Source organism: Gekko japonicus, unplaced genomic scaffold, assembly GCF_001447785.1.
Source record: "Gekko japonicus isolate JY-2015 unplaced genomic scaffold, Gekko_japonicus_V1.1 scaffold7, whole genome shotgun sequence".
NCBI classification, from domain to species: Eukaryota; Metazoa; Chordata; class Lepidosauria; order Squamata; family Gekkonidae; genus Gekko; species Gekko japonicus.
The window spans coordinates 3,964,574-3,980,563 of NW_015159711.1; the positions used below are offsets into that span (position 1 = coordinate 3,964,574).

General features: G+C 47.7%; 1 protein-coding gene across 1 annotated transcript in view; it reads left to right on the forward strand.

Annotated features, from left to right (window-relative positions):
• The window catches only part of LOC107105420, a 26,089-nt gene extending 24,899 nt beyond the window's left edge, over window positions 1-1,190 (forward strand). The window contains exon 3 of the mRNA XM_015405410.1: window positions 801-1,190. Coding sequence (XP_015260896.1) covers window positions 801-960 — 160 coding nt within the window. The 3' untranslated portion in view covers window positions 961-1,190. The remainder of the gene's footprint in view (window positions 1-800) is intronic.
• The last annotated feature ends 14,800 nt before the right edge of the window (window positions 1,191-15,990 follow it).

Sequence of the window (15,990 nt, forward strand, 5' to 3'; positions counted from 1 at the left end):
TAACAATCCACCTACCAGTTGCAGAGGAGATAATGTTGCACACCCCTCTCATGCATGGAGGTATGTGTACACAGGAGGGCTCGTGGGGTTGCCAACCTCCACGTGGTACCTGGAGATCACCTGCTATTACAATGGATCTCCAATTGACCGAGATCAGTTCCCCTGGAGAAAATGGCTGTTTTGCAGGGTGAATTCTATGACATTATACTCTGCTGAGTTTCCTCCCCTCCTTGAACCCTGCCCTCCCTAGGCTCTCCCCCCCTCCCAAATCTCCAGGTATTTCCCAACCCAGAGCTTTTCTCTATGGTAGGGGAAATGAACAGTCAGTTAACATGTGTTTGAACTAGCCTAGTATTACGGAGAAATCAGGCATCGTATCACTAAACCCTGATTTCCCCACTGCTGATGAGTTTTGAACTTGTTTATTTATGAAGACATGTAGGTGCTGTTCCAATGCTTCTGTAACATTTTGAGATTACTTTTGCCAATGAAAACTTGCTGTTCGAGATTTTGGCAAGCATTCCTTTGTCAGATTTAATCCTTTGCAACAATTCCTCCTCCTCTCCCTTCCACCACAGCCTTTATAATTCAGCATTGTCTGTAACTGAGAATGCTGTAAGAGAAATCAGTTTGGGATATACGCTTTTGCTTTTTCAATCAAATCTGAATTAGTAGAATTTGCGAGATAATTGATTTTTAAAAGAAATCTGTAGCTTTATAAGCCAATGCCCGTACTTAGCATTTTGCAGGTAAATTGACCTTTCAGCAAAGATAACGTGTGTCCTTCTTCATATGCTTAGGTTACAGGAACACTTACGGATGATGGATCATCTGCTTCAAGTCACCGGCCGCCTTGCAGAGCAGTTGGATCAAGTATCCCAAAACCTCTTGGTGACACTAACCAAGCCCCTGGAGGAAATCACTTCCATTTTGTCTAGGAGTGTCCTGCAGCCCTCTTAACCATGTTCCACTGCGAAGGCACCAAAAGCTCTCATGGATTCAGCTGCCACCATGTTCTAGCATTTCCATGCATGCACCTTGTTCCTTTGCCACAGCGTGTGCAGTTTAGCATGCACAGAAGCTTCTTTTGTAGAATTCTACATGGAATGTCAGGCCAGGCTTAGGACAACCTTTGGACAAGATGGCGAGAAGTTAGTGGGGCTGGGAGCTTTGACTTTCAAAAGCTTGTACCCCCCAAATCCTGTCGATCTCTAAGGTACTACTGGACTCAAATCTAACAGTGGCCAACCAGTTACTCTGGCGGGCCAACAAAAGGGCATAGAGGCTGAGGCCTTCCCCTGATGTTGCCTATGGGCAGTGGAATTCAGAGGTTTAAATAATGCTTCTGAACATGGAGCTTTGCTGGGCTCCACATTGGGAGAGATGTTGCAAGATCAAGCTCAGATAAGACAAGGAAATCAGCTGCATTTTTCGAGTCTTTCCTTCCACTGCCCCCCATGGTTGTCACTTTCAAAACAGCTACTCCTTCTCCCATAGCTTTTCTTGGGGGACGGGTACAATGTACCCCAAATTGAGCACTTTTTCCTCATAGAGTTCAAGGAGAGAAAATTAAGTGCATCTCAGTGGGACTAGATAAGGTGGCGGAAAATCTGTGATTTGGGTCACTTACACATGTGTTATTTGGCCCGGCTTTGATGTTTTGAGAAAGCATCTCTCCCCCCCTTTTCTGCGGTATCAGTCCACCTACATTGTCCTTGACTTTTCTGCAATCTTCACCAAACTGCTTCATTGCAAAGTTTTGGCAAACATTGCAGCAAAGCCAGGCTGGCTGCCGTGTGAGTGGGAAACTCAGGAGTTCCCCAGTCCTGCGCCATCACAGCCATTTCCCACCTGTGGCACTGGAAGGAGCTTTTGAAGTTTTTAAAACAAAACTGTAATTGACATATCAATGTAATGGTATGGAGATTGTGAGCCTCCTCCTACCCTGCATTGGGTTTGCCACCTTCTGTTGTTCTGTCTGAGGTCAGGCCACCTCCCCTGAGGCCCCTAAAAGGGAAGGAGAGGGGCTTATACCACCCAACTCTTCTTCCTTGCCAGGACTGGCATCCTCTTGGCCCTCCCCCCCATTACTCAGCCCTTCTTTTTTTCCTTGGCTGGGTGTGGTGCCTTTCCTTTTAAGGGATTCCCTGGCCCCGCCCCTACCTGGCCTGTATCCAATCCCCTTCACCCTGCTCCACCTGGCAGGCTATAAAAGGAAAGTGAAGCCTGCCCTGCCTCTTCCCCCTACTGCCCATCTCCCTGCCCTGTTCTTCCTCCGGGTTGCAAAGAGCTGTCTCTTCGCCTCTCCCAGTCCTGGCTCAAACTTGCCTTCTGACCACGCCCCTCCCTGTTCCGCCTGGTTCCTGGCCTTGTCCTCAGCTGCATTGGAACCACCCACCTGGGTCCTCCCAGCCATTTCCCTCTCCTGGCCTTCCTTTGCAGGGATGGCCCCCCAGCTGTCTTCAGCTTGGGCGGCCAGGGTGGGGTCAGTTCAGGGCCAGACATTGGCTCCCCAGAGATACAATGGCTATATTGGCGTGTCAATTACTTGTTAAGGAAAATAAGAAGGTCCCGTAGCTCTGCCAGCATTGCAAAGGAGGCTTAAGCTTGAGCCCACTAGTCTCAGCCACGATCAGTAGTTGTCTCTTTTGGCACCACTGTTGTTAGCAGCACAAGAGGAGGCAACAGGTGAGCCTCTCTCTTTGTTGGTGCCGCTGGCCTAGTCTGCGCTGACTGGCCCCTGCACAGTATCGGATCACAGCGCTTCAGGTGCCAGTGGGCTTGGCTTTCTCCCGAGCCATTTCAGTTTCCCAGTACACTGGGGCCGTTACAGTTAAGCACTGTCAACGTGATGAGGAACCAGGAACCATTCAACAAATGGATCCTTAGCGTCCAGTTCAGACAGGGTAGCAGGGATCTTACCCAGTGCAAAAACTGGGTGGAAAACCAAGGTACCTTTCTGTAGCGACCGAGGAAATGTGGAGTCCCATGGGTTCCCCTTAGCCAAGAAAATGCACTTCTATTACAAGGGGGGGGGAGGGGGGAACAACATGGAGAACTTAAGGGGGAGGCAGAATCGGATGGGAGCTGTAATGTCGGCATCTTGTGTGCATGTCCATCCCAAAGCTCCTTTGAATATCTTGCCAATCCTCTTCAAAGCTGGCTCAGTCCCTAGTAAAAATCAGCCCCCCCCCTTTACACTTCTCAAAATCAATTTAGAGGTGGGGGAGGGGCTTTTTTGCCCCCTAATTAATTCCCCAAGGATTCGGTGTATCATCTTTCCCTTGTAGTTCATCGTACATTCTCTCTTTGTGCTCCAGCAGAATGGTAAAGATGAATCAATACCCGGCTTCAGAACATAACGGGACATCTCTCTTCTCTCGCAGGCATGAACACAGAGGTGTTTGGTTGACTCCTGTGCCCCCTAGTGGCCACATTTTGCTCGTGGCTACTTCCAGTTGTGGTTCTTTTGTAGATGAAGCCTCCTAAAAGCATACTACCCAATAAATGCAGCTCTTCACACTCAGCTGCTTGTTTTAATCTCTTTACTTCATCCTGAAATGCTAATAAAATTAGGTCAAAGGACCGAGAATATGCAGTGGCACTTTGTATACGGGTGTGAAAACCTGCCTTCTACTGAGTTAGGCACTTGACCCAGGTAGGTCGGCTCTGTCTGCTCTGAATGGCAACTGCTCTGTAGGGCCTCAAGTAGAGACAGGTCTTTCCTAAAACATGCTGTGAGGCCTGGTAACTGGAGATGTCAAGGACTGAACCCGGGACCTTCAGCACGCAAAGCATCTGGTCTGCCACTGAGCCACGCACTGTTTACAATATTTCAGACATCTTCCATCAGGGACTTCTGATGCACCAATCCCATTGAAATGAATAAACTACAGCACTGGATTTGGACCAGGAAAACTGGAGGGGGGGGTGTCCCTTGTTTCTGCCACTGACTCAGTACTAAGCCAGCTTCATTTCCCCATCTGTGAGATATCCTCAGGACAAATATGAAGCATCACTGCATACTTGATCAGTGGTACTGTGGGCAGCATTAAAATGAGAAGTTTGACCAAAAGGTTGGTGTTGTGGTTAAGTGTGCGGACTCTAATCTGGGAGAACCAGGTTTGATTCCCCACTCCTCCACTTGCACCTGCTGGTGTGACATTGGGTCAGTCACAAGCTCTGGCACAGCTGTTCCTGAAAGAGCAGTTTGTGTCAGAGTTCTCTCAGCCCCACCCACCTCACAGGGTGTCTGTTGTGGGGAGGGGAAGGGAAAGGAGTTCGTAAGCCACTCTGAGACTCCAAGTGAAGGGCGGGGTATAAATCCAATCTCTTCTTCTTCTTCTTCTTCTCCATTGTTCAAGTATCAGCACGGATGCTGTTTGGCAAGCTTTAATTTCTTTTTGCTTCCTGGCCTCTTAAGCCTGGAACTCCTCCCTCCAACACCTATGTGGAGCCACATCTCTCTCGGTTCAAACCTGAGCTCCAAACACACCTTTCTGCAGTTCCATCATCTCAAAGTCTTAAGTAGACATTAGTTCATCTCCATCCCTTGTCTGTCTTATCTCCTTCCTTCTCTCCTAAGAACATATGAAACCTGCAGATCCATCTGGGCCAACAGCCTGTTCCCCACAGCAACCAACCAGATACCCTGGCAGGTCTACGTGCAGGAGTACAGAGACCAAAGCCAGCCTCCTGTTTTATCCCACAGCAGCTGGCCTTCAAAGGTCTCTGCCAATAGCCGTGGATAAGACCGCTCCTCCTCCATGACTGTGTCCAGTTCCCTCTGAAAGTAATCTAAGCTTGTGGCCATTGCATCTTGTGGCAGGAAGGTCTCCAAGCTGTTTGTGTCCTATGTGTTCTTGTTGGTCTGCTGTATATCTACTGCCCATCAACTTCAATTGGTGACACCAGAACTCATGTCTTTTTCCACGTTGTGCACCATTTTCTGACCCTCTTGGCCAACCTGTCTCTTCAGCCTTTCCTCACAAGGAAGCTATTCCAACCCCTTGATCATTTGGTTTGCCCCTTCCTGCACATTCAACAAGCTCTAGGGTATCGTTTTTTGAGATGGAGCAACCAAAAGAGACGCCGTATTCTAAAAGTTGCTGCGCTAAAAAGCTATCCAAGGAACTGTAATCGCTGTTCTATTTCCAGACCCTCTCCTTGTCATGTTTTAGACTGTAAAGTCCTTGGGGCAGGCTCCTATAGTTTCCCCTTATGTTTTTAAACACCATGTACAGTGATGGCATTGTTTACAGTATGATTTAGACTGAATTACCACCACTGGCGTCACTAGGAGGACGAATACCATCAAGATCACAGAGCTTTCTGCACATTTTAGGAGAGATTTGCTAACCACACGGACATCCCCGCTGTGAGGATGGGTCATTCTCTCATGGGGTGCTAATTCTGCTGTATCTTGAGATGCTGTGCAGGGAAGGGGGCTGGGGCCTTGGGCTGGGGCAGGGGAAGGTCTGAGTCCATTAAGCACGAGATTACGGGTGAAGGCAGATGCTGAATTTTGAGCATGGTGGGATCACTCTGCAAGCATTCCATCCCAGGAATAGCTCAGGGGGGGGGGAATCGCTTTGCATATTTGAGAGAGAGGCTGGCGCTGACTGGCTGCCTTCCGTGACATCCCCCAGAAACCTTTTCCACTCAACCTCTGGAGTCCTTTTGCACTTTAATAAAATATTTCCTCTTAAAAAAAATTGGCAAAGGAATCAATGAATGGTTGTGTGGCGCTTTTAAATATTGAGGAGGTGGACAATCCACCTGACGCATGAAAGGAAGGACAAGACTGACGGCAGACTTAGCTCTTCAGTTTGTTGGAATAGAGATCTGCCCTTTCAGCTGCACAGGGCCCTCCTCAGAGATGCCTTGTGAAGCCTTGTTGGTCCAACCTTACTTAGCCGGTACTGACCTCGAAGGCCTTAACGGATCACACACCCAACACTTCTGAAGTGCCAAATCCCTTTTCAGCGCAAGTCAGTGAAGGGGGAGCTCTTATGCCTATTTTTCAACTAGGAAAACTGAGGCCAAGAGGTCAAGAGGTGCCCACGTCCACGCATAGCTGGGTTGCGCTTTGGACCTGAGCGCTGAACATTTACGGCACACCCGGTCTCTCTTTCAGGCTCCTCCCCTCCCCAGTTCATTCACTCTCCCTTCCATTCATCCCATCAGTCCCACTCTCTGTCCGGCGACACACATTTTCTAATGCTTTGCCGCAAAGGATCAGACAGTAGGCAGATCTGGAAAGCTGCCTGTATGATGAATAAAGAGCCCAGAAACCCCCGAACCCTTTTCAGACTGGTCTTGTGGCTGCACTGAATCTTCCTCTCCTCCTTCTTGTCACCCAGAGGGATATCACAGCTGAGAGCCTCCCTCCCTCCCTCCCTCCCTCCCTCTTCTCAGCCTCTGTCGTCACAAAAGAGTGGGAATGTTTGGCGAAGCTCCGTCTTGTCTAGTGCGAGCAGAGCTGCTGCGTTCAGAGTGGCACCTTCCTGAGATCACTTAGCTCGCAGAGCCGGGGAACCTGAAGCTCATTTGTCGACTTTTCACTGAACTCCCGGCCAGCCAGCGGCGGCGGCGGCAAAGGATGTATGTGTGCGCGCACACGCACTATGTGCGCTTCTTGCTTTTAAGCTGCTGTGCCTCAGCTCCAGTGGTCAGACCACAAGGCTGTTGAGAGGAAGGAGGCTGGGGTAAAGGAAGCAAGCCGTGGACTGGGGAAAGATGCTCTTCTATTGGAGTGGCCAATCTTGAGTGGAGGCTCTTGTCCCAGGTGTCTCCCTTCTCCCAACAGGTAAGCGGTTCTGTTTTAGATCCATAGCTGTTTTAGATGTATAGCTACGTCAGGGGAAGATGCTCCAGGATTGCTTTGGCTTCCAGTTGCACGTGCTTATCAGTGCTCCGGCAAGGAAGCCATGCTTGTTTGACAAAGTGGGCTCAGGCAAAACAACCAAAGGAGGCAAAGTTTTCTCAGGGCTCAGCAGTAGAGAAGGGCATTTGCACAAGCCCTCTCGGAAGGAACAGGAGCTCTGCAAGAGCACTGACGTCCTCTTGGGCAGCTCAAAGACTTGCACGCTTCCCTAGTATTGTACCCTCTGCCCATCCTTTTACAGAGGACTCAAGGATTTAAAATTGCTGATTCCCGGGGAAGTCAAGGGAGGACTGGCGGGGAACGTCTGAAGATAAGCTGCTATGGTGATGAGTTTGGGCCCAGGAATGATGATGCTCTAGCATAGCAAACTTCAGAGTGTGAGCTGGCAGATCCCCAGTTCCGGTCCCGGTCCTCAGCTCACAAGGCAGCCACAGCACCACAACTGTCCTCTCGGTCTGTCCTCTGTGGTGATTATAATACAAGCCTATTTTGCAGGGGTGCTGCCGAGGGTTGCCAGCTGCCTGGAGGAAGAAGATGACCTGTCCCTTTAACAGAGGCTTAATGGGATGTGGTTTGCCAGGTCATGTTACTGACCTCCTGCCCTAAAAAGCTTTGCCTGCCCATTTCCACATATTAAGCCTCTGTTAAAGCGACAGGAGGAGCTGTGGTGGCTCAAGTGGTTAAGACGCTGAACTGCAGTCTGTGGAAGGTTGGTAGTTCAGCAGTTCGAGACCCGAGTGTGCCGCATGACGGAGTGAGCTCCCGTCTCTAGTTCCAGCTCCTGCCAACCTAGCAGTTCGAAAGCAAGAAATTGCAAGTAGATAAATAGATACCACTCCAGTGGGAAGGTAACGGTGTTCCAGCCACATGACCACGGAAATGTCTTCGGACAGCGCTGGCTCTTCGGCTTTGAAATGGAGATGAGCACCGCAACCCTAGAGTCGGATTCAACTGGCTTTCGAGCAAGGGAACCTTTACCTTTAAAGGGACAGGGGGATGTGGAATGGTACAGTACAGCCCACTCTCGTCAGGTCTCGGAAGCTAAGTACTTGGAAGGGAGACTACTAAGGAAGATTGGCAGAGGAAGTGAATGGCCAGTCACCTCTGCTTGATCACTTGCCTTGAAAACCCTAAGGGGCCCGACTGGGAGAGGGGTCATTTTCCTCCAGATCTTTTAGCAACCTGAATAGTTGTAAGAACTTCCTCCCCACAGCCGCTTCCCTGGAACCTGCCCTCTTGCTTCAGGCACCTGGTGAAAACTTTCCAGTTCGTTCTGGCTTTTGATGGGTCTTGTTCAGGGTTTTAAAATTCATTTTCCACCATGTACTTTCTAATTTTGTACTCCCCCCAAAATGTGATTTCCATGGTTTGTTTCCTCCCTCTGCACACCGGGATCCTCTTCCTGAGAGAAGGCAGGGTATATATTTTTTCAGTAAAACAAAGGACTGAAAGCACAAGACGGGCTTAATACCCGCACTGTGTCTGGCTGTAACATGTGAATATAGAGTTTTGTTTCTGCAGGAATCATATTCCCCCATCCTCTCAACTGCTCTACTTTTGTTGGTGGTGAGAAAGCAGCATCTGAGACTGGTTTGGAGGGGGTGGAGAGGAGCCAGCATGGGATTCCTTGGCTAGGCTAGGATCTAGGAGACCTGGGTTCAAATCCCTCCTCTGCTCTGAAGCTCCCTCGGGTGATCGTGGGCCAGTCAGTCTCTCTCAGGGTCCCCTCCATCACAGGATGAGGATCAAATGGGCGAAGACAGCACCATGGATGCGGCTGGAAAGCCGGGATATGATTGCACTGGGTAACTAGAAAGCCAGGCGGAACGACACGCAGCTGCTCTAACTGCTGGACAGCCAAGCGGAAAAGGTGTGCTGAGCCCCACACTGCCTCTGCGAAACAGCCGTCGAACTTCTGGAGCCAGCCTGTGCTTTATGCAGAGCACGCCATGGCAAGCTCACCCACTGATCTGTATGCATGTGGCGGGATGAATTCCTGAGAGGTCAAATTAATAGGGATCTGCATAAGATTAATCAGTTAAGTAAAGCTATAATGGCACCCTCAGGGCTGGTTTCGTTGTGATGTACTTATAGAATGAAGTGCGCGTGTCAGCGTAGTTGCTCTCTCCGGGCCAATGCCAAGTGGCTGAGTGCATGCTTTGCATGCCAAGGGTCCCAGAGTCAGTCCCTGACATCTTCAGTTCAAAGAGTCTCAGGTTGCAGGGTTGGGAGGGAGTCTCAGCCTGGGATCCTGGGGAGGGGCTGTGACTCAGTGGAAGAGCATCTGGCTTGGCGTGCAAAAGGTCCCAGGTTCAGTCCCCGGCATCTTCCAGTTAAAAGGTCTGGCAGTGGGTAATGGGAAAGACCCTCTGCTTGAGACACTGGAGATCCGCTGCCAGTCTGCATAGACAACATTGACCCTGATGGAACAAGGGTCCGATTCAGTATAAGGCAGTTTCATGTGTTCAGCTGATGCCAATTGAGGTCAGACGGTCCTGGCCCTAGAAGTCACAAGGGGGAGGAGGAAACAGCCTCCCACTCCCCAGGGTGTCCCTGCAATCCCTCCCTTTTACATCCCCCTATATGGGAAAAAGCAGTGTCCAGCACTTGGGAACCACAACATAGGAGGGTGCTCGGAACAGGTTGCCTGGCATGGATTTGCATTATATTGTTGCAATAGACAAGCCCCCATCCATGTACCCTGCATGGATGTTCTCCTAGCAAAGCAAAACAATGTCCATCATTTACCTAGAGTATATCAAACGTTCAAAACTCTTCAGTCCCCTGAATGATCTTCATCTGTCCCACAACAACCCTGTAAGGTAGGTCAGCATTATTGCCTGCACACAAATATATTAAGCTGTTTTGTACTGTGCCAGACAGTTGGCCCCTTTAACTCAGTGTTCTCTGCTTTGACTTGGGGTCGTTGTCCGGGGAAAGGCAGAGAAAGTTCATTCCTAACACCCAGGACCCCCTCTGGAGATACTATTGACTGAACTGAGGACCTTCTGTATGCAAAGTATGTCCTCAGCCACTGAGACAAAGCCCTTCAGCACGTCACAGGTGAGAAGGACAGAAAATGAATCTGAGAAAGAATGGAGTACATAAAACCGACCCCATCAAATCATGACATAGGTGAGACTCAGAGCAGTGGCTTCCTGGCTCATGGGATGCACTTTTAGCCACAACATTCCACTGGTGTGCATAATCCACTGGGGCAAGAACACAGGTCCGGACCACCACTCCCACCACTCCACTGAGCAAAGTTTGAAGACAGACTCCTGTTTCAGTGGCTCTTCCTCAAACAGAGGAACCCCTTATGCTGGAGGAAGGCTCCTTGGAAGATGTTTGGATCCAACCCCCTTTATAAATAGTTGTACGTTTACCCTGCTAGGGGCAAATGGCATCTCTGTGGGGTCATTTGCAGCCAGCAAAACACCCCAGTGGGAAACATCAGTCCTCCCTTTCCACATCATGTTCTGAATCAGGGCCCACCACACCCGCCTCTTAAAGGGCAAAGAACTGCTGAGGAGCAATGCTCCCTCTAAGCTGTGGAGTCCTGTGAGCAAAAATTCTACTTTGGGAGCTCCTGGCATTAAAGTTGTGAGCAAGCGATTTGGCTACTGCATGAATTAGTTGGCTCTGGAGCCATCCTTCCTGAGCTAAGACAAAAATGTGTGAGCCAGAGGCTAAAAAACTGTGAGCTGGCTCACACTAACTCAGATTAGAGGGAACACTGCTGAGGAACTCATTCACTGGACTCCCAGCATCACTTCAGAGTTGACGCTCAGTATAATCATGTAACCAGGATGGATTCACATAAATAGTGTTGTTCCAATATGTATTCACTGCAGTCACCCCAACTCCAGGCATCAAGTAGAATCAGCTTGTTTGTCAGAGTCAAATGAATAATGCCGTGCGGCTGACAACAAAGTCAACACTCATTGCACAAGCTGGGGTTATAATCTCCATCCATGAATTTATTCATTTTTATTTATTTAAAATTTCTGTCTACGTATCTGAAGCAGCTAACGCTACTGATTAAAACAATTTAAAAGCACACATCAAAACTTAAATATAAAATAAAACCTAGGAGAAGAAAGACTGTGGTTAAAAGCTTTTCTCCTGAATAATACTGATTACTTGGTCACCAAAAGATACAGGAGAAGGTATCATGGCATTGGGGTGGGAGTTCCAAAGACGCAGCCCCGGCATTGGCAAGCCATCAACCTGTCTTCCAGTGATGGGGCCCCCCAGAGTAAGATTGCCATAGACCATATGAACACATGGACTGACTGATATGCAAGAAGGCAGTCCCTCAAACGTCAAGTTCCCAAACCATTTCGGTATAATAAAAACAGAAGAAGAGCCCTGCTGGATCAGACCAGTGGTCCATCTAGTCTAGCATCCTGTCTCACCCAGTGGTCAAGCAGTTCGTCTGGAAAGCCAACAACAGGGCATAGAGGCCGAGGCCTTCCCCTGATGTTGCCTCCTACACGGGGGTTCAGAGGCTGACTGCCTCAGAATGTGGAGGCTCCCTTTAGTCACTGTGGCTAGTAGGGAACCTATCCTGTGCTTGTGGCTCATGTTAAAAGTCCTACCACTGGAAAAAACTTCACAGCCCTTCTACCGTTTGTTGCTACAGACCCCTCCTTACCCAGTGGCAATGGAACATCTACTACTTGTCGCTCATGTGGCACACAGCACTTGTGCCTAAACCAATACAGCCAAAGCAGGCAGAGCCCTGCTTGTGTGTGCAGCTGCCAGTATGCTTTGATGATGCTTAGATTTCTGCCCTGCAGCTGGGAACCTCAAATTGGCTTTGTGGCGTGAGCCGCAATAAGATTCCCTCCTTTGTCTCTTGCCCCCGCTGCCATCAGCTCTTTGAACAGCGTTCAGCTGCAGGTCGACAAATGTATGAAAGATCATTTGGGGTATTTGTGCTTGATACATGCCCATTCAAAATGGAAACTGATAAGGTTCCTTCGTTTCAGGGTGAAGAAAAGGTGTCATGTGTCCGGAGAGACACAGCTGCTGTGCAGTTGTGGGTGGGACAAAGCAAATCTATAGTCAGCATGAGTCAGGTGGCAGAGAAAGTCAGGCCCAGAAGTCTGTTTAGGCATCAGGGGATATCGCCTGTCCTGTCCTGTTCAGGCCTAAGGGTACAAAAATGCCTCTTCAACTAGTCTCCTCTAGCTAAAGTTGGGTGGCCATGCCCAAGCTGAATTCTTATCTGACAGCTTTTTGAATTTCTGTCTGACAATTTGCTGGTCTCCAGTTCAATACCTGCTGTAGTCCTGACCTCTAATGAGTCAAAGGGTATTGAGCAGGCATTTTGTATGAGCAATAGATGTAGGTCCTGTTTGACATTCCAAGGCCTTGGAACAAATGAAATGACAAGAGAACATAAGACTTGGATCAGACCAAGAGGTCCAGTATCCTGAATCCTCCAGTTAACCAACCAGATGCTCCCAGGAAACTTTCAAAGCAAGGAATGCAGGGCAAAGCTACCCTGTCTCACTTCTGTCCCCTTGTCAACTTGTCTTCAGCAGCCTGCAGTGTTTGGATGCAGAGGTCCCATGAAGCCATCGTGGCTAATAAGTGTCGATAGATTTATCCACCATGAGTTTGTCACGTATCTTTTTAACACCATCAAAGTTAGCAATCATCACTATATGAATTCCATACATTATCAAAACTCCATGCGATAAATTATTTCTTTTTGTCTGTCCGGAATCTGCTGCCCATCAACTTTATTAGGAGACCCTAAGTTCTAATATTATGGGGGGGAGGGGGGGAGAGATCTTTTTGTCCATTTTTTCTACACCATACAGAATTTTTATAAACCTCTATTTTGTCCACCTTAAGTCAACTTGTTTGTCAGCGGTAAAGTCCCAAACTCTTTAGCCTGCCCTCTTCTCGCAGGGAAGGTGCTCCAACCTCTTGATTAGTCTGGTTGAACCTTTGGGGTCTAAACTTTCCCAGCTCTAGAATATCCATTTGGAGATAACAGTGACCAGAACTGAGCACCGTTCTGCACCATAGATATATTCAAGGGCATTGCAATATTGACCATTTTGTTTTAAGTCTCTTTTCCAGTAATCTGTAGCAGTGGGATATAATGAGTCAATATTTCACTGAATTTATCCAGGGTGACTCCCAAGATCTCTTTCCTGACTGGTCACCACCACTTCAGATCCCACCTCTTAGGATTATTATTATTATTTTGCCCCTCATGTGTATCGCTTTGCACTCGCACTGAACTTCATTTGCCTCACTGTTTAGAGAGATCCTTTTAGAGCTCTTCATCTGTTTTGATTATCAGCATCTGGAATCATTGGATGTCATTCACAAACTTGGCCTCCTCACCCATGATTTCAGACATGTTATGAGCAGCCTGAGCTAGCCTGAGCTTGTCAGAGCTCAGAAGCTAAGCAGGATTGGCCACGGCCAATATTTGGATGGGAAGCCACCCAGGATGACCATGTCTGCTGTGTTGCAGGTGGGTAGCCATGATGGCCAGCAGGACAGCAGCAGGTTTCAAGTAATGGATGAAGAAAGCTTGAACTCTCAAAAGCTTACATCCTAGAAATCCTGTTGGTCTTTAAGGTGCTACTCGCACCAATCCTTGCCCTGCAGAGGAAGGCAAAGGCAAACTGCCTCTGTGTCTGTGCCTGGTTTGCCAGTTGTACGGCTGTGGATAGGAAAGCACTCCATCACAACCCAGAAGATCATTGGCTGCCCCCTCCCATTCCTGGAGGAATTGTATAGTTCTCGATGTTTGAAAAAAGCAAAGAACATTCTGCAGGATTTGTCACACCCTGGACATTCCCCGTTTGAACTGCTGCCTTCGGGCAGAAGATATAGGACAATTAAAACAAGGACAAACAGATTAAAAAATAGTTTTTATTCAAGAGCTATTACTGCCTTAAATGCTGTATGAAATTGGAATTTGGGTGACATTAGTGGTTTTAAGTTGCTATGTGAACCTTAAGGGAGTTATGAGAGTTGTGAATGGTTGTGTGAGTGTATATGAATATTGTTGTAGATCACCGAAATGATTGCATCTTAATTTCGTTGTACTATGTACAATGACAATAAAGTATATTACTATTACTCATCCTTTGCCTTGAAAACCCCATGAGGGCAGCGGCATGGAAATCACCTTCACCGCCCACGATTTCGGCATGGCAAGAGAAGGTATGGGGTCAGTTTATAATGGCTAAAATCACAGACTCCTTGAATAGAGCGAATAACAGCAATACACCAACTTACACCAAATTTGTTAGGATATGGGCCCCAGTGCTGGATTATATGACAACGAATGATACACTCCCAGCGAAACAGATTTATCATAAATGGTTATATTTCTAGATCACATTAGATGACTTAAAAATATCAAACTCACAGAAACTCACCCGAGCTGTATAGTGGCTGTATGTCGTCGAACTGTAAGTAATTATCTTAACTGCTCTATGTAGAAACCTTGACTCAATACATGTTTGTATTATGTAAACCTTTTAGCAAAATCAATAAAAAGATATTTCCAAAAAAGAAAAGAAAGAGAAAACCCCATGAGGGGTCACCATAAGTCTGTTGCATCATCATCATCATCATCATCATCATCATCATCATCATCATCATCATCATCATCATCATCATCATCATCATCATTATGAATTATTATAACCGATGATGATGAAGAAGAAAATAATACCTTTCTGTCATCACTGAATAACTTTGCCATGTTTAAAGACAGGCTTGACTGTCTACAGCCAATCTATTTTCTGAACTAGTCAAAGATTCCAGAGTGATGGGATAACAGAGGGGAGGATGGGTTAAATGTTGGGTGCTCTAGAATGGGCTAACACAAGCCTTTTGAGAATGAGACAGTATGTCCCATGGTATTAGACTAGAGCTGGGGAGACCTGACTTCAAAAAGGTAGTTCAGCCATGAAACTCACTAGAGGGCCTTGGATCTCTCATTCTCAAGAAGAAAGGAGAAGGAGAAGAAGAGGAGGAGGAGGAGGAGGAGGAGATTGGATTTATACCCCACCCTTCACTACCTGAAGGAGAGCGGCTTACAATCTCCTTTCCCTTCCTCTCCTCACAGCAGACACCCTGTGAGGTAGGTGGGGCTGAGAGAGCTCTGAGAGAACTGCGCATGAGAGAACAGCTCTGAGAGAACTTGTAACTGACCCAAGGTCACACCAGCATGTAGAGGAATGGGGAATCAAACCCGGTTCTCCCAGATTAGAGTCCTGGCTCCTAACCACTACACCAAAATGGTTAACCTACCTCACCGGATTGTTTCGAAGGCAGAATGGAAGGGAGAAGCATGTACACTATCCTGGAAGAGGAGAAACAGAGGATAAATAAGAACAAAGTCTGAGTCCGGTGGCACCTTTAAGACCAACAAAGTTTTATTCAAGGTATAAGCTTTCGTGTGCACCCACACGTCTTTAGCTAAATAAGGAAATTGAACAACTTCAGTGGACCGTAGGAGTGCTACTCCTAACTTTATTCATTATATCCAAGTGCTATCGAGAGAGAGGATATTATTCCTGCCTTGTAGTCTAAATTAAAATGACAAGATAGATGGACGTGGGGGAAAGCATCAAATGACAATAAAGCTTCATGCAGGATAGCGTTCTGTGCCTGCAGACTGAAGCAGGAGGCTTTTAATTTTAAAAAAGCCAGCCAAGGGGTGATGCACATGCCAAGATGAAATATAACAGTCAGTTCTCCATTTGGTTTCTGATTCCAATTGTAGAGGATTTATAGACTGGAAAGTGACTGTTCTGCATGCAAATGGCGTTCCTTTGGCCTTTTCTGTAACAGTTCTAATCACATCCCCCAACTTAAAAGAGAAGCACTTCATAGTGGAAAGTAGAATCAAAGCATCTTGGATCTACTGGTTGGGAAGGGCTGCTGCTTTCACCCAGTGGGTCCAGCTCAGTCCAAAATATAAGATGGGTTTAGGCTAAACCATGTCCCCGCCCAAGGCATGTGACCTGTCCATGCTGTACAAACCCTGGATGTTTTGGGATGGACTGCAGTGATGTGCTAAAGATGCTGTTACAGCAGGCACCAGATCATTGATG